Source organism: Chelonoidis abingdonii, chromosome 5 (genome assembly GCF_003597395.2).
Source record: "Chelonoidis abingdonii isolate Lonesome George chromosome 5, CheloAbing_2.0, whole genome shotgun sequence".
In the NCBI taxonomy this organism is placed as follows: domain Eukaryota; kingdom Metazoa; phylum Chordata; order Testudines; family Testudinidae; genus Chelonoidis; species Chelonoidis abingdonii.
Window position 1 is genome coordinate 70100672 of NC_133773.1, and position 16356 is coordinate 70117027.

Sequence of the window (16356 nt, forward strand, 5' to 3'; positions counted from 1 at the left end):
GCTAAAGAGAATATTATATAAATACGACTTCTAGCATACTAAGGCTTTGCTGACTCACAAAAATCCCTAATTTTGAGTATAAGGATGAGTAGTCTATATTGTATCCATGTAGTTTAACATTATCTAAAACATCACATGCAACAAAGAAGTGTGTGTGCAACTATCAAGTCATTATAAATTAATATTAAAATTCAAATTAGATTTTTTTCACTTTGCATTTTTGTAGAGAAATAATCTTTGATACTTTATGTGATTAATTTCTCCTTTTGGCAGAGCCACCAGACATCAGAACCTGGGCTCTTTCTCACCATTTTTGCTCTGATGCTGGATAAATGAAAGCTGTGTTTACCCTGACATTCAGTGTACTTCTCTTTCTCGTTATAGGTCCTGATTTGCAAACACTTAGTACGCTCATGATTTGTTTGCTGATCAGGCCCTTCCTTATCTCCCTTTGTATCTGCTACAATTGTGCATCTACAACCACATGTGTTACACATGTACATTTTAACTATTAAGAGGGACTGAAAAAATTATCATGTGTTTTACTTCATCCTTCCCAAATCCTACCAGATCATTTGTATTACCCTTCCAGTCTTCTCTACCACACAATGACCATTATGATTTTCACAAAATTATATATAAAAGATTTGATTGGTCCTTACTACAATTTTACAGTAAATAATTGAAAAAACAAAACTATTAGTAAAGATGGGTGTTGTAATACTACTGATTTATGTGATTTCTTTCTATTTACACAATTGCAGTAATCATTACATAAAGGAAATTAAAATCTATGCCCACAGTATTTCAAAGTGTTACCAGTTACATTGCTATGTAAAATCATAGAATCATAGAAGATTAGGGTTGGAAGAGACCTCAGAAGTTCATCTAGTCCAACCCGCTGCTCAAAGCAGGACCAACCCCAACTAAATCCTCCCAGCCAGGGCTTTGTCAAGCCAGACCTTAAAAACCTCTAAGGATGGAGATTCCACCACCTCCCTAGATTACCCATTCAACTGCTTCACCACCCTCCTAGTGAAATAGATTTTTCTAATATCCAACCTAAACCTCCCCCACTGCAACTTGAGACCCCATTGCTCCTTGTTCTGTCATCTGCTACCTCTGAGAACAGTCTAGCTCCATCCTCTTTGGAACCCCCCCTTCAGGTAGTTGAAGGCTGCTATCAAATCCCCTCTCATTCTCCTCTTCTGCAGACAAATAAGCCCATTTCCCTGAGCCTCTCCTTATAAGTCATGTGCCCCAGCCCCCTAATCTTTTTTGTACAGTTAATGGTTTGCTGGTATTTCCCTTATAAATGTCTGTTTGAAGAGGTTTATAACTTCCACTTGATGTGGAAACTTTGTGTATGATATCTCAGCACAGGTACAGTATTTTCCTTCAGAATGTTGAAAAACTAAATCTGCTTGATTCTTTTTAAGAATGTAGAATAAAAAAGGTGCATTTTTTGCTCATATATGGTTCAAAGTTAATTTTTGAAGGAAAATTTTTCACAAAAAGTCCATTAAGTTAACTGATAGTATAGCAATGTTGTGTTTAGGAATACAGTTTGTATGTACTGTTTGTACAGAATACGGACTTTATCCTGTAGTCTTGATGAAAGCATAAATGTTAATTTTAGTGGAAATTTTGTCTGAATAAGTATCCTTATGGATATTGCATTTATGAATATATAATCAAGGAGTTTTCAAAGCATATATTATTTTACTTCATTTTATTGCTTCCATAACATAATAATAAATAATATTTAATTTAAAAAGGCTAGATTGTGTGAGTGGGATCAGGGGTGGTAATAAAAAGATTGTACCTGTGTAACCCCCACACCTTCTAGGTATGATGTTCTCTCCCATCTAGTGGCACCGAGACCACTAAGAGTGTTAAATAAGTCTGCTCTACAGCCTTAGCTAACAGCCAGTTGGCTTTTAGCTCATGCAGTAGAGACTCATGCACTAGGCTCTGAAGGCCCCTGTTTCGATCCCACACACCGACGACTGGGGTCTGTTGGCGTTACAAGTGGGAGCTCATCCGATATTTCAACTGGGAAGTCTCTGATGCTCAGGATGTGCTTCCTCAGCTAGGGGAAGTATGTAACCCACACACCTCCTGGGTGTGGTGTTCTGTCCCATTTAGTGGCACTGAGACCATTTAGAAGGGGAGTTAAATGAGTTTAATCTACAGCCTTAGCTAACAGCCAGTTGGCTTTTAGCTCATGTGGTAGAGGCTCATGCACTAAGCTCCCCAGATTCAATCTCGCCTGCCGACGACCAGGGTCTGTTGGCATTACTCCTAACCCTGCGTGACTGTGCTAGGACAGGCAGAAAGAGCCCAAGGAACCATTCCCCTCTCTCTGTGTACTGGCCTCAATCTTCTGGCTTTATACTCCCTGGCCCAAGGCCAGGTGTCATATAGTAATCTCAGAAGGAGCAGTCTGACACGGAATCCAAAACTCATGCCACTAAACTTTGTATTCCCTTCCAGATTTTTTGGACAATTATAGACATGTAGGTGTGGAAGAGCCCTTGAGAGTTCATCTAGTCCAAACCCCTAGGCAGGAGTGAGTAAACCCAGACCATCCCTGAAAGGTGTTTGTCCAACCTGTTCTTAAAAATCTCCACAGATGGGAATTCCACAGCCTATCTTGGAAACCTATTCAGGAGTTCAACTACCCTTATAGTTAGAAAGGTTTTCCTAATATCTAACGGATAAGTGTCTAGTCCTACCTTTCGTAGAAATAGAGAACAACTGATCATTGTACTCTTTATACTAGCCCTTAGCATACTTGAAGATTGTTATCAGGCCTTCCTCTCAGTTTTCATTTCTGAAAAACTAAACGTGCCCTTTTCTCATAGGTCAGGTCTTCTAAACCTCTTATCATTTTTGTTAGTCTCATCTGGATGCTCTCCAGTTTATCCATATCTTTGCTAAAGCATGGCACACAGAATTGGACACAATTCTCTGAATGAGGCCTGAGTAGGACAACTACCTCCCATATCTTATATATAGCACTCTATTAACATTCTCTGAATGATATTGTCTTTTTTGAAACTGCATCACGTTGCTGACTCATATTCAATATGCAGTTCTCCAGATTCTGTGAATTGATGCGAAGTTTCCAATCATAGTTGCATTTTTTTGGTTGGGTTTTGGGTTTTTTTTTTTGCATTTGTCAGACTTGGGAAGTGATGAGTATTTTGGGAGCTGAATATGTTCAATTTCTTAAACAATTCCAATTTAAAATATTAATTTCGTGAGACTATAAATCCATGTCTGCAGCACAAATTAAAAAATAATATTTAACTAAAATTAATGTAGTCATAATGTAAAATTAATTTATTCCTGCCCATAATAAAGGGTATAACCTATTTAGAAGCATGTTTTAAAAAGCATGCATCTCCCAGGAGATTAAACATTGTTTTTAAATGGTTGTGATAATTCCATACTGTAGAGCAAACTGTTTAAACTGCATTAGCCTGAACACATTTTAAACAACTTTTAAAAATCAGTTTCTCTACCACAGTTTTAACATAATATAAGTGAGTCCTAGAGTAAAGTTTTCAAAAGCGCTTAAGTGTCCAAATAGTATAATTCCCATTGTCCTCGACAGCACAGGAAGACAAGACAAGACACCAGGAATGACACTAGGCTCAGCTTTACTGAATAACACACCTGGGAACTATCCAGCAATAACTCCTTTGGTGCAGGTCATCCTTCCTTCTGTAACCCGTACCACCTGGGAGAGGGCTGCCATCAGCCCTCCACACTGTGAGCATGGTCTCAGCACCATTGCTGGGACCTTACCATCTTCTCTCGTATAAGTGGGTTTGTCTCCTTGCTGTTCCAGACGTTAGGAGTCCTGGTTCAATTCCCCACCATTTTTGGACAAGCCTTCTATAGTCCACTTCCAATTCCAGTTTATCAGGGAACCAGACCCTCCATTGAACAAGTAACCGCAATGGGTACCTGCTGAGTTGCAACAACATGAATTTTTCAGTGCAACCTATTGACTGGTTCCTGGGCTGTTGAGAGGAAGGCAAAAAACCCCACACTGCCCAGGCCAATCTGGCTAAAAAGGTGACTAGGGTGATGCCCACAGTGAATGGGGGGGAATTTTGATCAGGGTGCAGAATTGTGCCCTGGGCAGGGAGAAGGGTTTATAAGCCCTTTGCTTGTGTGCATGGGAGCCAATAGACTTATGCTGCACCCTTGCATCCAGCCAGTCAAGGAGCCCCCTTCCTACCCTTCTCGAGCTCACAAGGAGGCTGAGTGCCCATGGGGAGGGGAGGAAACGAGAAAGGGTCAATCCTTACAGGTGCCAAGAGTTTTCTTTCCCCTAATGGCCCTGACAAAGTCTCCCCATCTCAAAGGCTGACTGGGGTATGGTGTGCATTTTCAAAAATAATATAGGCACTTCAGACCCTAAATCCCATTGATTTCTAATGAGATTTAGGTTCCTAAGTGCTTCAGTCACTTTGGAAAAGGGCACTTAAGATCTTGTGAAAAATTCCTCTTTATTTCTTAAATTGGTTCTCCTTTTATATATGTGAGAAATTCTTCTTGCTTTAACATTTTTGCAGCTGGTAGTATGGATGGAGCTTTCTTTTAAGCTCATAGAAACAATAGCATATATGGGGGAAACAGTACATACAGTTGATTAAAAGTATTCCTTTTTCACAGCTGTTCTATGTCTTAAATGTGTAAACCCTCTTACAACCCTCTTATTCCAGTCAAAAGCAAAAATGTAACTGAATTCACAAAAAAGTGAAGTAGTCAGTAAATTAGAATAAACAGTAAACTGAACCCAGTTGAGGCATCTCATCTGTAGCTTTGATAATGCACAGTTGTGAAGTGCGAAAAAATGCACACAAGTACGCATGTATGAAACCTCATGAAGGTATCCTGTGTTTCAGCTATGGTGGGATTTCTGATTTTGTCTGAAAATGATATGTGCTTGTCTAGAAGAATTTAAAATCCTATGTTGAGCTATAAATCAAGTTTAATAGAATCATTACACTTACATATTATATAATATTTTCTATTTTGCTTCACTTGATTCTTAATAGACATATTTTCATGAATACTATACAACTGCAGTTTTAAGCATCTATGTGTTCCTATTATTTCCTATCTGAATTCAGAATCTTCAACATATGACATCAAAATCTGTTGTTAAAGTTGGGCCTGATCCAGAGAGTTCATGACCAGCTCCTCTCTTCTCCAGAGCTCAGTTTGGATTCTGGGATTTGTTTTAGCTAGTCATAAAATATAATGCCGCTGGGCAGGATCCTAACGTAAACAGATTTTGGTATAGTTACTGTAGAAATGAATGTCATAAGCAGACGACTGTGGCCTGGGAAGAAATAGGGAGCAGATGAGCAGCTGTTAAAATTAAAAGAACCCAGCCAAACCTTCCCTAGAAATCTAATCAACAATGCAAAGTTTTTTCAAAATACAGCTTTACATGTGTTCCTAGCTGATTTTAAATAGTGCCTGTAACTTTAACTCACTGATGTAGTATAGAAAGCTAAACACAATGAAAATGTATATAATGAAGAACAAATATTTATTAATTGAAACTAGTTAAAATGTTTAGATAAAAGAAGTAAACATAGTTATGTTTTGATCTTCAAATATACAATAATAGCTGCTTCTGTCAAGTAAACTATTTGTAGCCCAGTTTACGGGTCTTAACATTTTTTTTCATGAAGTGAAATGTAACATTTTTCAAAACAGTTTTTCTATAAAATATTGTAATATACATGTTTTTAAACACGGAATTTTTTTTGACAAGCTACACCTGAGTGAATCTGTAAAGCAACATGTATCTTAACCCATATAATTAGAAATTTACTAACTCATATAAATAGATGTATTATGAAAATATTGACATACAGGATGTAATGCCCCAGCATAAAGTTTGATTTGGCTGCCCTCAAATGTATATTATAAAGGATATCACACAATTTATCTACATTCTCTGCAAATTTGCTGTCCTCTTTTGTTAAACATTATTTACATAATGAGAAATGATGTATCTAAGGCTATAAAAAGAGGAAAGGAATGAATTCTGCAGTATTTTATTACAATTTAAATTTTTTGGACTCTCATTTTGATTCTTCACTGCACATTCAGTTCCACATTTGGACCTTAGCAGGGCACAAGGGTTTCCTTGCTCCCTTTTAGTACCTTATAGGTAAGAAGTTCCATTGAAATTGTAAATTACTCCTCAGGGACAGTAAGCAGAATTGGGTCCATATGATTTTTAAAAAATAAATTTTTAAATTATGGGCCAGGTTCTGCCACCCTTATTCAGAGTAGTACCTCACTGTGCAAAGTAGTCCCATTAACTTCCATAGATCTATTTGTGGGGTAAAGACCTACCCATCCTGAGGAAGGCTAGCCTTAGAGGAAAAGAGAATGATGAGCTGTACTGAAGAAAGCTTTTCCTTATTCTTTATTTGTGTCCTTCATGCAGAGTGTGGTGGTCGACTGAAAGCTGAATCGAAGCCCAGAGATCTGTACTCTCATGCTCAGTTTGGTGACAACAACTATCCAGTTCAAATGGACTGTGAGTGGTTGTTAGTATCAGAGCGTGGCTACCGAGTAGAGTTAACATTTCAGACATTTGAGGTGGAAGAAGAGGCAGATTGTGGTTATGACTACGTTGAACTCTTTGATGGCCATGATACAACAGGTGTGAGACTTGGCCGATTTTGCGGATCAGGGGTAAGTAATCAGTAACTGAAGCTTATATTTATGCACATAAAACCTACAGAATAAAAATTCTTATAGGGTCACTGTCAGGTAGTTTTCTCCAAACTGTAAGTTTTGTCAAAAATAAATAAAATATTTTACCAAAATCTGGGAACAATAGATATGTTCCTATGATTTCAAAAAATATTCCACTGAAATATTTTCAGTCAATAAATATTTTGTGGTCTTTGTAGCCAGAGTATTGCATCATTATGCTAGTGCATATGAAGTTGAAAGTAAAATTCTTTAGTTTGTTCTGTATAGGTTTTTATACCGCACTCGTCACTTTAATATCTGGGCACTTTGTAGTACTGCATTAAGCAATGTGACTGACGTCTGTCACATGGTTTGTTCTCTTGTTCCATTCTGATTTCTAACCTGATTCTAAAGAAATATAGGCCTAGAATGAGAAAATAATTTTAGCTTAAGTGGATGGCTTTGCATAGCTGTGCCACTGTGCCATTCAAGTAGGATCTCTGAAAAGGAATTGTGGCTCCTGGGAGAAGATAGCTTACTGCCCAACTTACATCTCTCTTTGCATTGGCCTCGCTCTGCAGGCTCAGTGAGTTGAGGAAAGGGGAGTCAGGGCTTCACCCACTTGCTGACAAGGGAATAAGGTAAGTATCTGGTGTACAGCTCTTGCTGCTTGTTGTTTCTCTCATTGCATGTAGACCCAAGATTTGACAAGATCCGACATGAGGTGGTAGCATTTACTCCCCTGCATAGCAATGTTGGGACCAAGAACAGTCTGGCCCTATGAAGTATGAGGATCCAGATGAGTCCTGTGGCACCTTATAGACTAACAGACGTCTGTTAGTCTATAAGGTGCCACAGGACTCTTTGCTACTTTTACAGATCCAGACTAACACGGCTACATCTCTGATACTTGAGGATCCAGATGTCTCACCTCAGGCTGACTTGCTCTGAACAGAGCCAAATCAACCCCTTTTAAGCATATTAAGCTTGAGGGAAAGGAAAGGAGGAAATGATAGAACCTTAACTAACCCTCAAAACAACAAAAATTCTACTAGGTGCCCAATTCTGACATTCTACACTGAGCAGTACCTCGGTACCTTTATCAGTAGTCCCAAAATATGAATAAAGGTGGCAGAGCCCTGTCCACCCTCCAGATGACATAATTCATAGTTTTATGATGGGGTGAATAATATAATATAATAATGGAGATATACCTATCTCCTAGAACTGGAAGGAACCTTGAATGGTCATTGAGTCCAGCTCCCTGCCTTCACTAGCAGAACCAAGTACTGATTTTTCCTAAGATCTTTAAGTGGCCCCCTCAAGGGTTGGACTCATAACCCTGGGTTTAGCAGGCCAATTCTCAAACCATTGAGCTATCCCTCCCCCACCATGTTCTGACTATTTTAGCTTTCTCTAAAGCTATTCACTCATCTCATCCTCCTTGCTATTACCTGCTATAAAAATGAAACTGTCTGATCACATCATAGTGTAGGATAAAATCTCCAGATGTGCTATTGTCCATCATTTGTATAACTGACCTGTCAGTACAAGGAACAGCACAGGCTACATTAATAAAAATCTTAAATATTTTTCAAGTGGCACGTTCCAGATTTTATATTTAGTTAATATTAAACTGACGGTTCTTCAATAAGGGGAGAGGTAGTTCAGAAAAAAAAATTGCCTAGACCTGTTGACCTATTTTTGAACCTTTTATGCAAGTTTCAGAAGACTCTAACTGTTCTTTTGGACTCCCAACACACATGAAGCTCACTTCGCTACCCTGCAATATTCTTATAGATAATGGAATCCTTCCTAAGCTATGACTCTCTAGTGGGTCTCAGCCTTCTGCTCACTCCATTTCTATTGTCTGCATTTACAATTATACACACGTTGTCGATCTCCTTGCAGTGCTAGTGTAACCACCAATAATTACAAACATTATGCAGTCAAGGGCACAATAGGCACTCTGGGAACACAGCCTCACGTGGGGCAAAATTTGAATTCAGTATAAACCAGATCCCAATAGAGCTGCGGTGCTAAGCAATGGGATCATTAGAAGATAGGAGTGGTCATGAGTGGGAGAGAGATTAATTGTGGTAAGTAGGAGCCATTGTGGAGATAGAAAGAGTAGGAATCTAAAATTTTGGATCCACTCCAAACAAGCATTCTAACTGCACTGAATGTTTTAACTTTTAAATTTTACCCATTAGATTAGTTTTTTTGAGGACAGCTATACTTATTTGTCATGTCTACATTACACAGTTTAGTTGCTGCTTTTCCAGACTTTACTATACTAGGATGGATTTTTAGTAGAGCATCCAAATTAAACAATATTCTGCTCTCCATTATGGCCGTATATTTCCAGACTATCATCTTTGATTACAGTGAGATTATTCTGGATTTGTACCAGTATAGTGGAAAGCAGAATTTAGCCAACTGTGTTTTGGTGCATTGAATTGTTATAATTTCATTATATCGGTTAGTCTATTCAGAGGAGACTTCAGAGAGACCTACATAAGTTAGTGAATGGGAAACATGATAGCAGATAAAGTTCAATACTGATAAATGCAAAGTAATAACATTAGAGGAAAAAGCACAAACTACTAATACCCTTAGAGTGTAGCTTAGGAAAAAGGACCTGGACATCATTGTAGACAGCTCAATGAAGGCCTCTGATCATGGTGCAACTGCAGTGGAAAGAGCAAACAAAATGTTAGGGTATAAGAATAAGAATGGGGTAGAAAATAATACAGAAAATTAGATAATGCCATTATATAAATCAGTGGTAAATCTTCATGTGGAATACTGTGTACATTACTGGTCACCCCATAGGAAATACAGCAGAATAGAGGGAGTCCAGGAAAGGATGATGAGAATGATTTGGAGCATGGAAAAATTTTCACATGAAAAGTAATGGAAAAGATTGGGATTGTTTCCCTTTAAAAGGGGATGAATAAAATGAGACATGATAAAACTACCTAAAATAATCAGTGGTATAGAGAAGATAGATTGGGAGCTTCAGTTCTGCCAGCCTCATAATACTAAATCAAGGGAACATTCAATAGAATGGAAAGATGGCAAATTCAAAACTGATGAAGGAAATACTTTTTTACACAACACATAGCTAGGCTGTGGAACTCATTGCCACATGATGTCATTTATGCTAGGAATTTAAGATTCAAAGAGGGACTGAATGGATAACAAGGATATCCAGTTATAATAATTAATACTAAAAAAGGTTAAAACCTCATACTTCAGGGTTATCCTCTTAGGGGCTAGGAGAAGGCTTTCTTGGTGTGGAGATTATCTCACCTCTGCCTACTGTGGGGTTTCCTCCATCTTCCTCTAAAGCATCTGGTTCTGACCACTGTTAGAGACAGGCTACTGAACAAGATAGACCATGAGTCTGTTCCAGTATGTATAGTCCTATTACATTTTTCACTATGTTGTTCTGGAAAAATGCTGTATGAGTCTCTGAAATTTGTTCCTGCATTGTTTTATAATGTTAGACTAAGACGTATTGCTGCCTGTGTAAAGGTGTTGTATCCATTTTGAATGATGGTATTGGTTCTATCCACTGTGAATGGTGCTATTAAATTATACTGTTTAAAGAGGAATGAAAAAATCCGTCAGAAAAGATCTTAACTAAAAAAGCACTAATAGAGTAAAAGGTGAAAAAAACAACTTTAACTTATGTATTTATTTATTCTAGCCACCAGAAGAAATTTATTCAGCTGGAGATGCTGTTTTACTCCATTTTCATACTGATGATACAATCAACAAGAAAGGATTTCATATACGATACAAAAGTATAAAATATCAAGATAGCATTCACACCAAAAAATAACGCAAGAACCTCTATGCCAGAAAATAAGAAAGAAAGAGAGAGTTAGTGTGATGGAGAGGAAGGAAGCCGTATTTTTTTACTGACATTATTAGCACAAATGTTTTATATAATGGGTTCAGTTGGAAGCAAAACGTATTTGACCAGAAACATTTTAGTTCACAGTGAAACTTTCACCTATCCCAATGGAATTGACATGGTAATGGCACGTGGGCTGCATGCTTGACTGTCTCTCCAAAGCTGGTGAAAGGGCATTGCATGCTTCCAGGGAAACTGTAAAAACTTTTGTTTCCAGCTTGATGTTTGTATAGATGCTTGCAGATTCAATCACTTACATTCAGTGGAAGAGACCTTGCAAACTGTTTTTCCTTCTGAAAATTATCTGGTCCAGGAGAAAAAGTGCTCCTTCAGGTCACACATACAGAAAACTGTCCTTATATCTTATTGAAATTGCTTCGGCTTTGTATCAAAGATACAATGCATGCAAAGGCCATAAATGGAGATATGAAATGGGAAAGTCTTCTGAGGTTGGTCTGTACTTTTGTAGGGATTCGTCTCTCCTGTTAGTTTACCAATATTTTGAAACTGGAAAATCACATCTCCTGTAGCGTAATTGATTTCATTTTACCAGCACATTGAAAAGTCTGAAGCATTTTATTCATCGCCATTATTAGTACACTCAGAATTTGGATAGTAAGTAACTGAAAATGTCAAGTGTATTGATTAAGAAAGCTATAACTGATGATGTGCTCTTATTTTGCACTGAGCCCGATAAGAAACTGAGTTAATGTTTAACAGACCTGTTGTAAATCAAAATCTTTATCCTCTGGGAAACAGAAATAATCATGAATAGAATCATCTGAAACTCCAATTACTGATTTCATTTTCAATAGTAAAATCATAACTGCTGCTAACTTGTATTTCCTTGGAACGTTTTATGAATGAGCTCATTATCCATTTTAGCTAACCAGAAACAAAGCTGAAAGTAGTATCCAAAAGAAACATTTCCCAACCCATTGAAAGGACAGTATAACTTGTTTTCTGGAAATAAGAATTTCTGTAATGGCAAAAAACAAACAGGATTTTTGTTGAAAGAGAATTTCTATGGTGCTATTCCATGAACATTAAACTCTCAATGAAGAAGTTTTAGACCTTTGAGCCAACAATCTGCAGATCATGAATGTCTCACTATGCCTGGCTGCATCTGAAGAATAAAGACTTATTATGCGTATGACGAGATCATTGCAATGGCAGCACTAGTCCTGTGGAACAACTACTACTAATGCCTTAGAATTCTTGCACATGATCAAACAGCTCTTCCTGTAGATACATCTTTAATTTGATAAATGATTTGACAACTTGAACGTTTTAATGTATGTCAATGAAAAGATCTTCAAGCAAAAGCCCATCTCCAAAGCTTAGATCATCTGCTGTAAATACAATGACCTGCTTTTGATGTAGAAACATGTTATTTTAGAATGATCTATTCTATGTGCTTTCGGCCATACATGGCTTTAGTCATGATGTATATGCATTATGTAAGTATGTATGAATGAGTGCTCCAGAAAGGTGAGAGGTGTTGTATGGATGAACAGTTAAATTGTGCCAAGTTCTACCAGAACCCTGTTTGACTGTAGCAACTTAAAGGTTTCATAAGCAGGTAAGTGGGACTTCTAGTCAGCAAGAACAGAATTAAAATGAAATGTTATGTTTCACTTACAAGAAATATTATTTTGATATCCTTTGATGTAAGTTGCTACCCAGATTAGCTTAGTTCCTATTACCTTACAATGAACATTCACTGGCACTAATAAATCCAGTGGTTTTTTTGTTTTTTTACAAAAATAAAAACTAAACAGATGTGTAGACGTCTTTGCCTGTATTAACCACTGATTTATGTTGCTGTATCTCCCTTTTCCCTTCCAGAAAACTCTCACAAGTGAAGTTCAAAGAATGAATCATTTTTATTCCTCCTTTGGATATAATTGTGCTTTTTAAATATTGCATGGCTTTACTTTTCTATGGATCGTTTCTCAGGGTGCTTGCACAAGAAGAAATGAACAACATAAACTGGCAGAATGGAGCAGAGTTGCTCCCCAAAACCTTTCCGTACAAACTCCTGTCGTAAAACTTAATGTAGCAGAAAACTATGCTTAAACTTCAATGCCCAATGTACTGGCATAGTTTATTCTGTTCTGGAATGGCTTAAGAAAACATTTTATTAAAATAATGTATTTAAAGGAGTAGAAGAAGGGTTTGAGGAGGGGGTAAAGGGCAGGTTGCTGGGCTCTTTTCACTCCACATCATTCCATGTCATCTTTTTTCCCTCATTAACTTTTTCCCTCTGGTCCCATCTCAATATTTTCTTACTAAGTTCTGTGTAGTGCAAACTGAATAACATTTGCCCTAACCACACAGGAGAATTTCACTCTGTTCTCCTCCACCAACATGCTACATGTTTTCCTGCTTGGTGAAATTTCTTCTGTCAACAGAATCTGGCCCAAGAGGATGACAGTTATTTGGTAGGACCATCCCAGGTTTATGTAGGGAGGGGCTCCTTCATGCATGAATCTCCAAGAGGAAGTTGGGGTGGTCAGTCACCTCCATTCTGAGGAAGACAGCTTAGACTGCGCAAGCTGAGGAGAGAATTGAGCAAACTGAGATGGGTCCATCCAGAAAGCTGCAATATGCAAGAGCTGGGGTACAGTCTTGGTGCAGCCACACGAGCAGGGCCGGCTCCAGGTTTTTTGCCGCTCCAAGCAAAAAAAAAAAGAAGCCAGAGTGCTGCCCCTTGAAAAGTACAGTCCCCAAAGGGTCAAAATGCCACCCCTTGAAAAGTGTTGCTGCAAGCACATGCTTGGAATGCTGGTGCCTAGAGCCAGCCTTGCACAGGAGCTATGTTTCCACATATCCAGAAATTCCATCACTGTGCACACTTGGCATGGAGGGCCTGACACACATACTGGAACAGCAACTGTGTGTGTAGGAGGAGAAAGGGGGCTGCTCTGCTTCTTGATATTGAGTTAGGGGAGTACATTTCACTTCCCTAACCCCTCCTTGCTCTTCCTAATACAGCCCCAAAACTTAGGCTTTGTGCCTTGGCCCTGTCCTCCTGTAGAAGAATTGTAATTGGTCCTATTTTGTTACATCAGTCCTAAAGAGCTCACAGAAACTAACATAAGTGAGGTTAGCCTGGGGTAAGGTAGTTATTTAACTTGTCCTTGTATGTATTACAGATTTGGTGAATAATCCCACATTGTTCTGAGAACCATGAAATGGCAAAGTACTATACAGTGACCTATGTGTGGGGTGATAGCCAGATCAAATCTTTAAAATTTCTAAAACTTTGGTTTTGTATTTAAAAAAGCTTAACTTTTATAATCTTAAATAATTAAAATAATTGAGTGCAAACTTTGTTGAACTGGAGGGCTACATAGGCAATGTGCCAGGAGATCAAGGGCCAGGCCTAATTTTTATAAAATGGAGGAGATTGCTGTTGACTTCATAAAACAAAAGCTGTGCTAACTCTTGAACTGAGTGATTTCTGTCCAGCTCAAGATGAAGCATTGGTCCTGTAGTCCCTGTGCCACACCTTCTCATTATAATTTGAGTGTGGCCACAGTTTGAGAGTGGTCACCCAGCCTTTCTGTTGTTGTTGTCATTATTTATCAATATTTTTGTTGTGCTGAATTTATGGATCCGATATTGTACAACTGTACAAACAAATAACATATACCCTGCTCCAGATAGCTGGATATAGACAATACTGATCAAATGTCCACTGCACTCAGTGGTAACTGTTCCATTGACTTCAGTGATATTGGATCAAGCCCAATGAGTAAGAGTGGGAGAGTAAGGTAATGGAGACATATATGATTGCATAAGTTAGTAGTTGGCTAAATTAAAGCGTCACTAATATGTTTTTCATTTAAATGCTTGCAAAATTAATTAGATATAAATGTGAAGAATGAAATCTGAGCATAAAAAACGTTATAGTAATGACAGGAGCAAAAAAAACTGAACAGAAGATTAAAAATATAATTACACTAGAATGAAGAGATACGTAGTCAATTTATAAAAAAGAAAGAGATCTCAGTGGGCTAAGTTCTGCCCTCTGTTTACCCTGGCAACACCATAGGCTTTTTTCAAAGCCCATGGGGTTGCAGTGATGCAATGATGAATAGAATTTGGCTGTATTACATTATAAGTATTTTATTTCACAGAGGCTGAGTGAAGTCATGTACACTTTAAAACCAATACTTTTGTGTAACAGATGTGTTAATCCTCCAATTAATCTTTCACATGCATTAGAATGCTTTGTACTATATTGCGTCCATGTATGCTAAAGAAGGATTATGTAATTAGCTAGATGTGTAGGGTAGTAACTACTCTTTGTCATCTCCGAAACTACTATTGAACTCTGGACAACATAAAAATGATCTGTTTTCAAGTCAATGAATTATATAGTGAGCTAAGTTCTTGCAACCCAACCCATGTGCAGAAGAAAAAGAAAAGAAAAAAGGCTTATCCTAAGTAATCTTTTCCTTACTAGCATAATTAATGCAATAGTGCAATTTTTCAGTTTTTTCCCTTACAGATCTCAATTTTAGCTCATGGGGCAAATCGAGAGAGAGTTGAAGTAACACAAATATTCTTATGCATGTTGTAATTAAAATAATCAAAGTCAGTAACTCTGTCAAAGAAGGAAATTACATTAGTTTGGCGTGATTTGTCCTTGACAAATTCATTTTGGCTATTACTTATCATCCTCCTAAGCTCTAGGTGCTTAGAAATTGATTATATAATTGTGTTCCAGTATCTTTCCAGGTATGCAGGTTAGGCTGACTGATCTATAATTCCCCGTGTCCTTTTAGTCTCCCCTTTTAAAGATGCTTAAACTATGTTTGCCCTTTTCAAGTTCCCTGGGACATTCTCCTCCATGGATTCTCAAAGATAATCCAAGATTGTTTCAGTTTGGTTCTTATGAACTGTAGTGTGAATGTCATCCAGCCCTGCTGACCCGAATACATCCAATTTAGCTAAATATTCTTTAACCTGTTCTTTCTCAATTCTGGCTTATGTTCCTTACCCTTCGTTGTTAATATTAAATGTGTTCATGCAAGATAGGTCCATCAATGGCTCTTAGTCAGGATGGACAGGGATTGCGTTCATAGCTTGTGTTTGCCAGAAGCTGGGAATGGGTAATATGGGATGGATCACTTGATGATTACCTGTTTCTGTCCATTCCATCTGGGGCAACTGGCGTTGGCCACTGTCAGAAGACAGGATACTGGGTTAGATGGACTTTTGTTCTGACCCAGTATGGCCATTCTTATGTTCTTATATTCAGCATCTAGTCACAAGTAACCTTTTAATGAAGACTGAAGCAAAAGGGGCATTAAATACTCTTTAGCTCTCCTGACCCACTAATTAAGTTTTGTTCCTAATCATCATGAAACTAGATTTTGAAATAACAAAATCTTCTGTGTATCAGAATTGTCTTTCTCTGCCCAGCTCTGGTTATCAAGCTATTAGTATACTAAATAAAGACAACAGTAATAGCTTGGACTTCTAAGGCTCAATCCTGCACCTGATCCATTTAATGTCAAAGCTTCCATTTACTTGAGTGGTGCAGGATTAAATTCATATAGCACTTTTCATTTTTGACTCTTCATGTGCATTATAAATCAATGAATTTAGCTTCAAAAGATCCCCATAAGGGAGATAAGTATTAGTTGCCTCATTTTATAAATGAGAAAACAGGT

At 37.8% G+C, this 16356-nt stretch overlaps 1 protein-coding gene across 2 annotated transcripts in view; it reads left to right on the forward strand.

The window, feature by feature from the left end:
- The window catches only part of TLL1 (tolloid like 1), a 195812-nt gene extending 183365 nt beyond the window's left edge, over positions 1–12447 (forward strand). For both annotated transcript variants that reach the window (XM_075066357.1, XM_032785269.1), the window contains 2 exons: positions 6491–6741; positions 10460–12447. In XM_075066357.1, coding sequence (XP_074922458.1) covers positions 6491–6741; positions 10460–10594 — 386 coding nt within the window. In that variant the 3' untranslated portion in view covers positions 10595–12447. The remainder of the gene's footprint in view (positions 1–6490; positions 6742–10459) is intronic.
- Positions 12448–16356: the final 3909 nt, after the last annotated feature.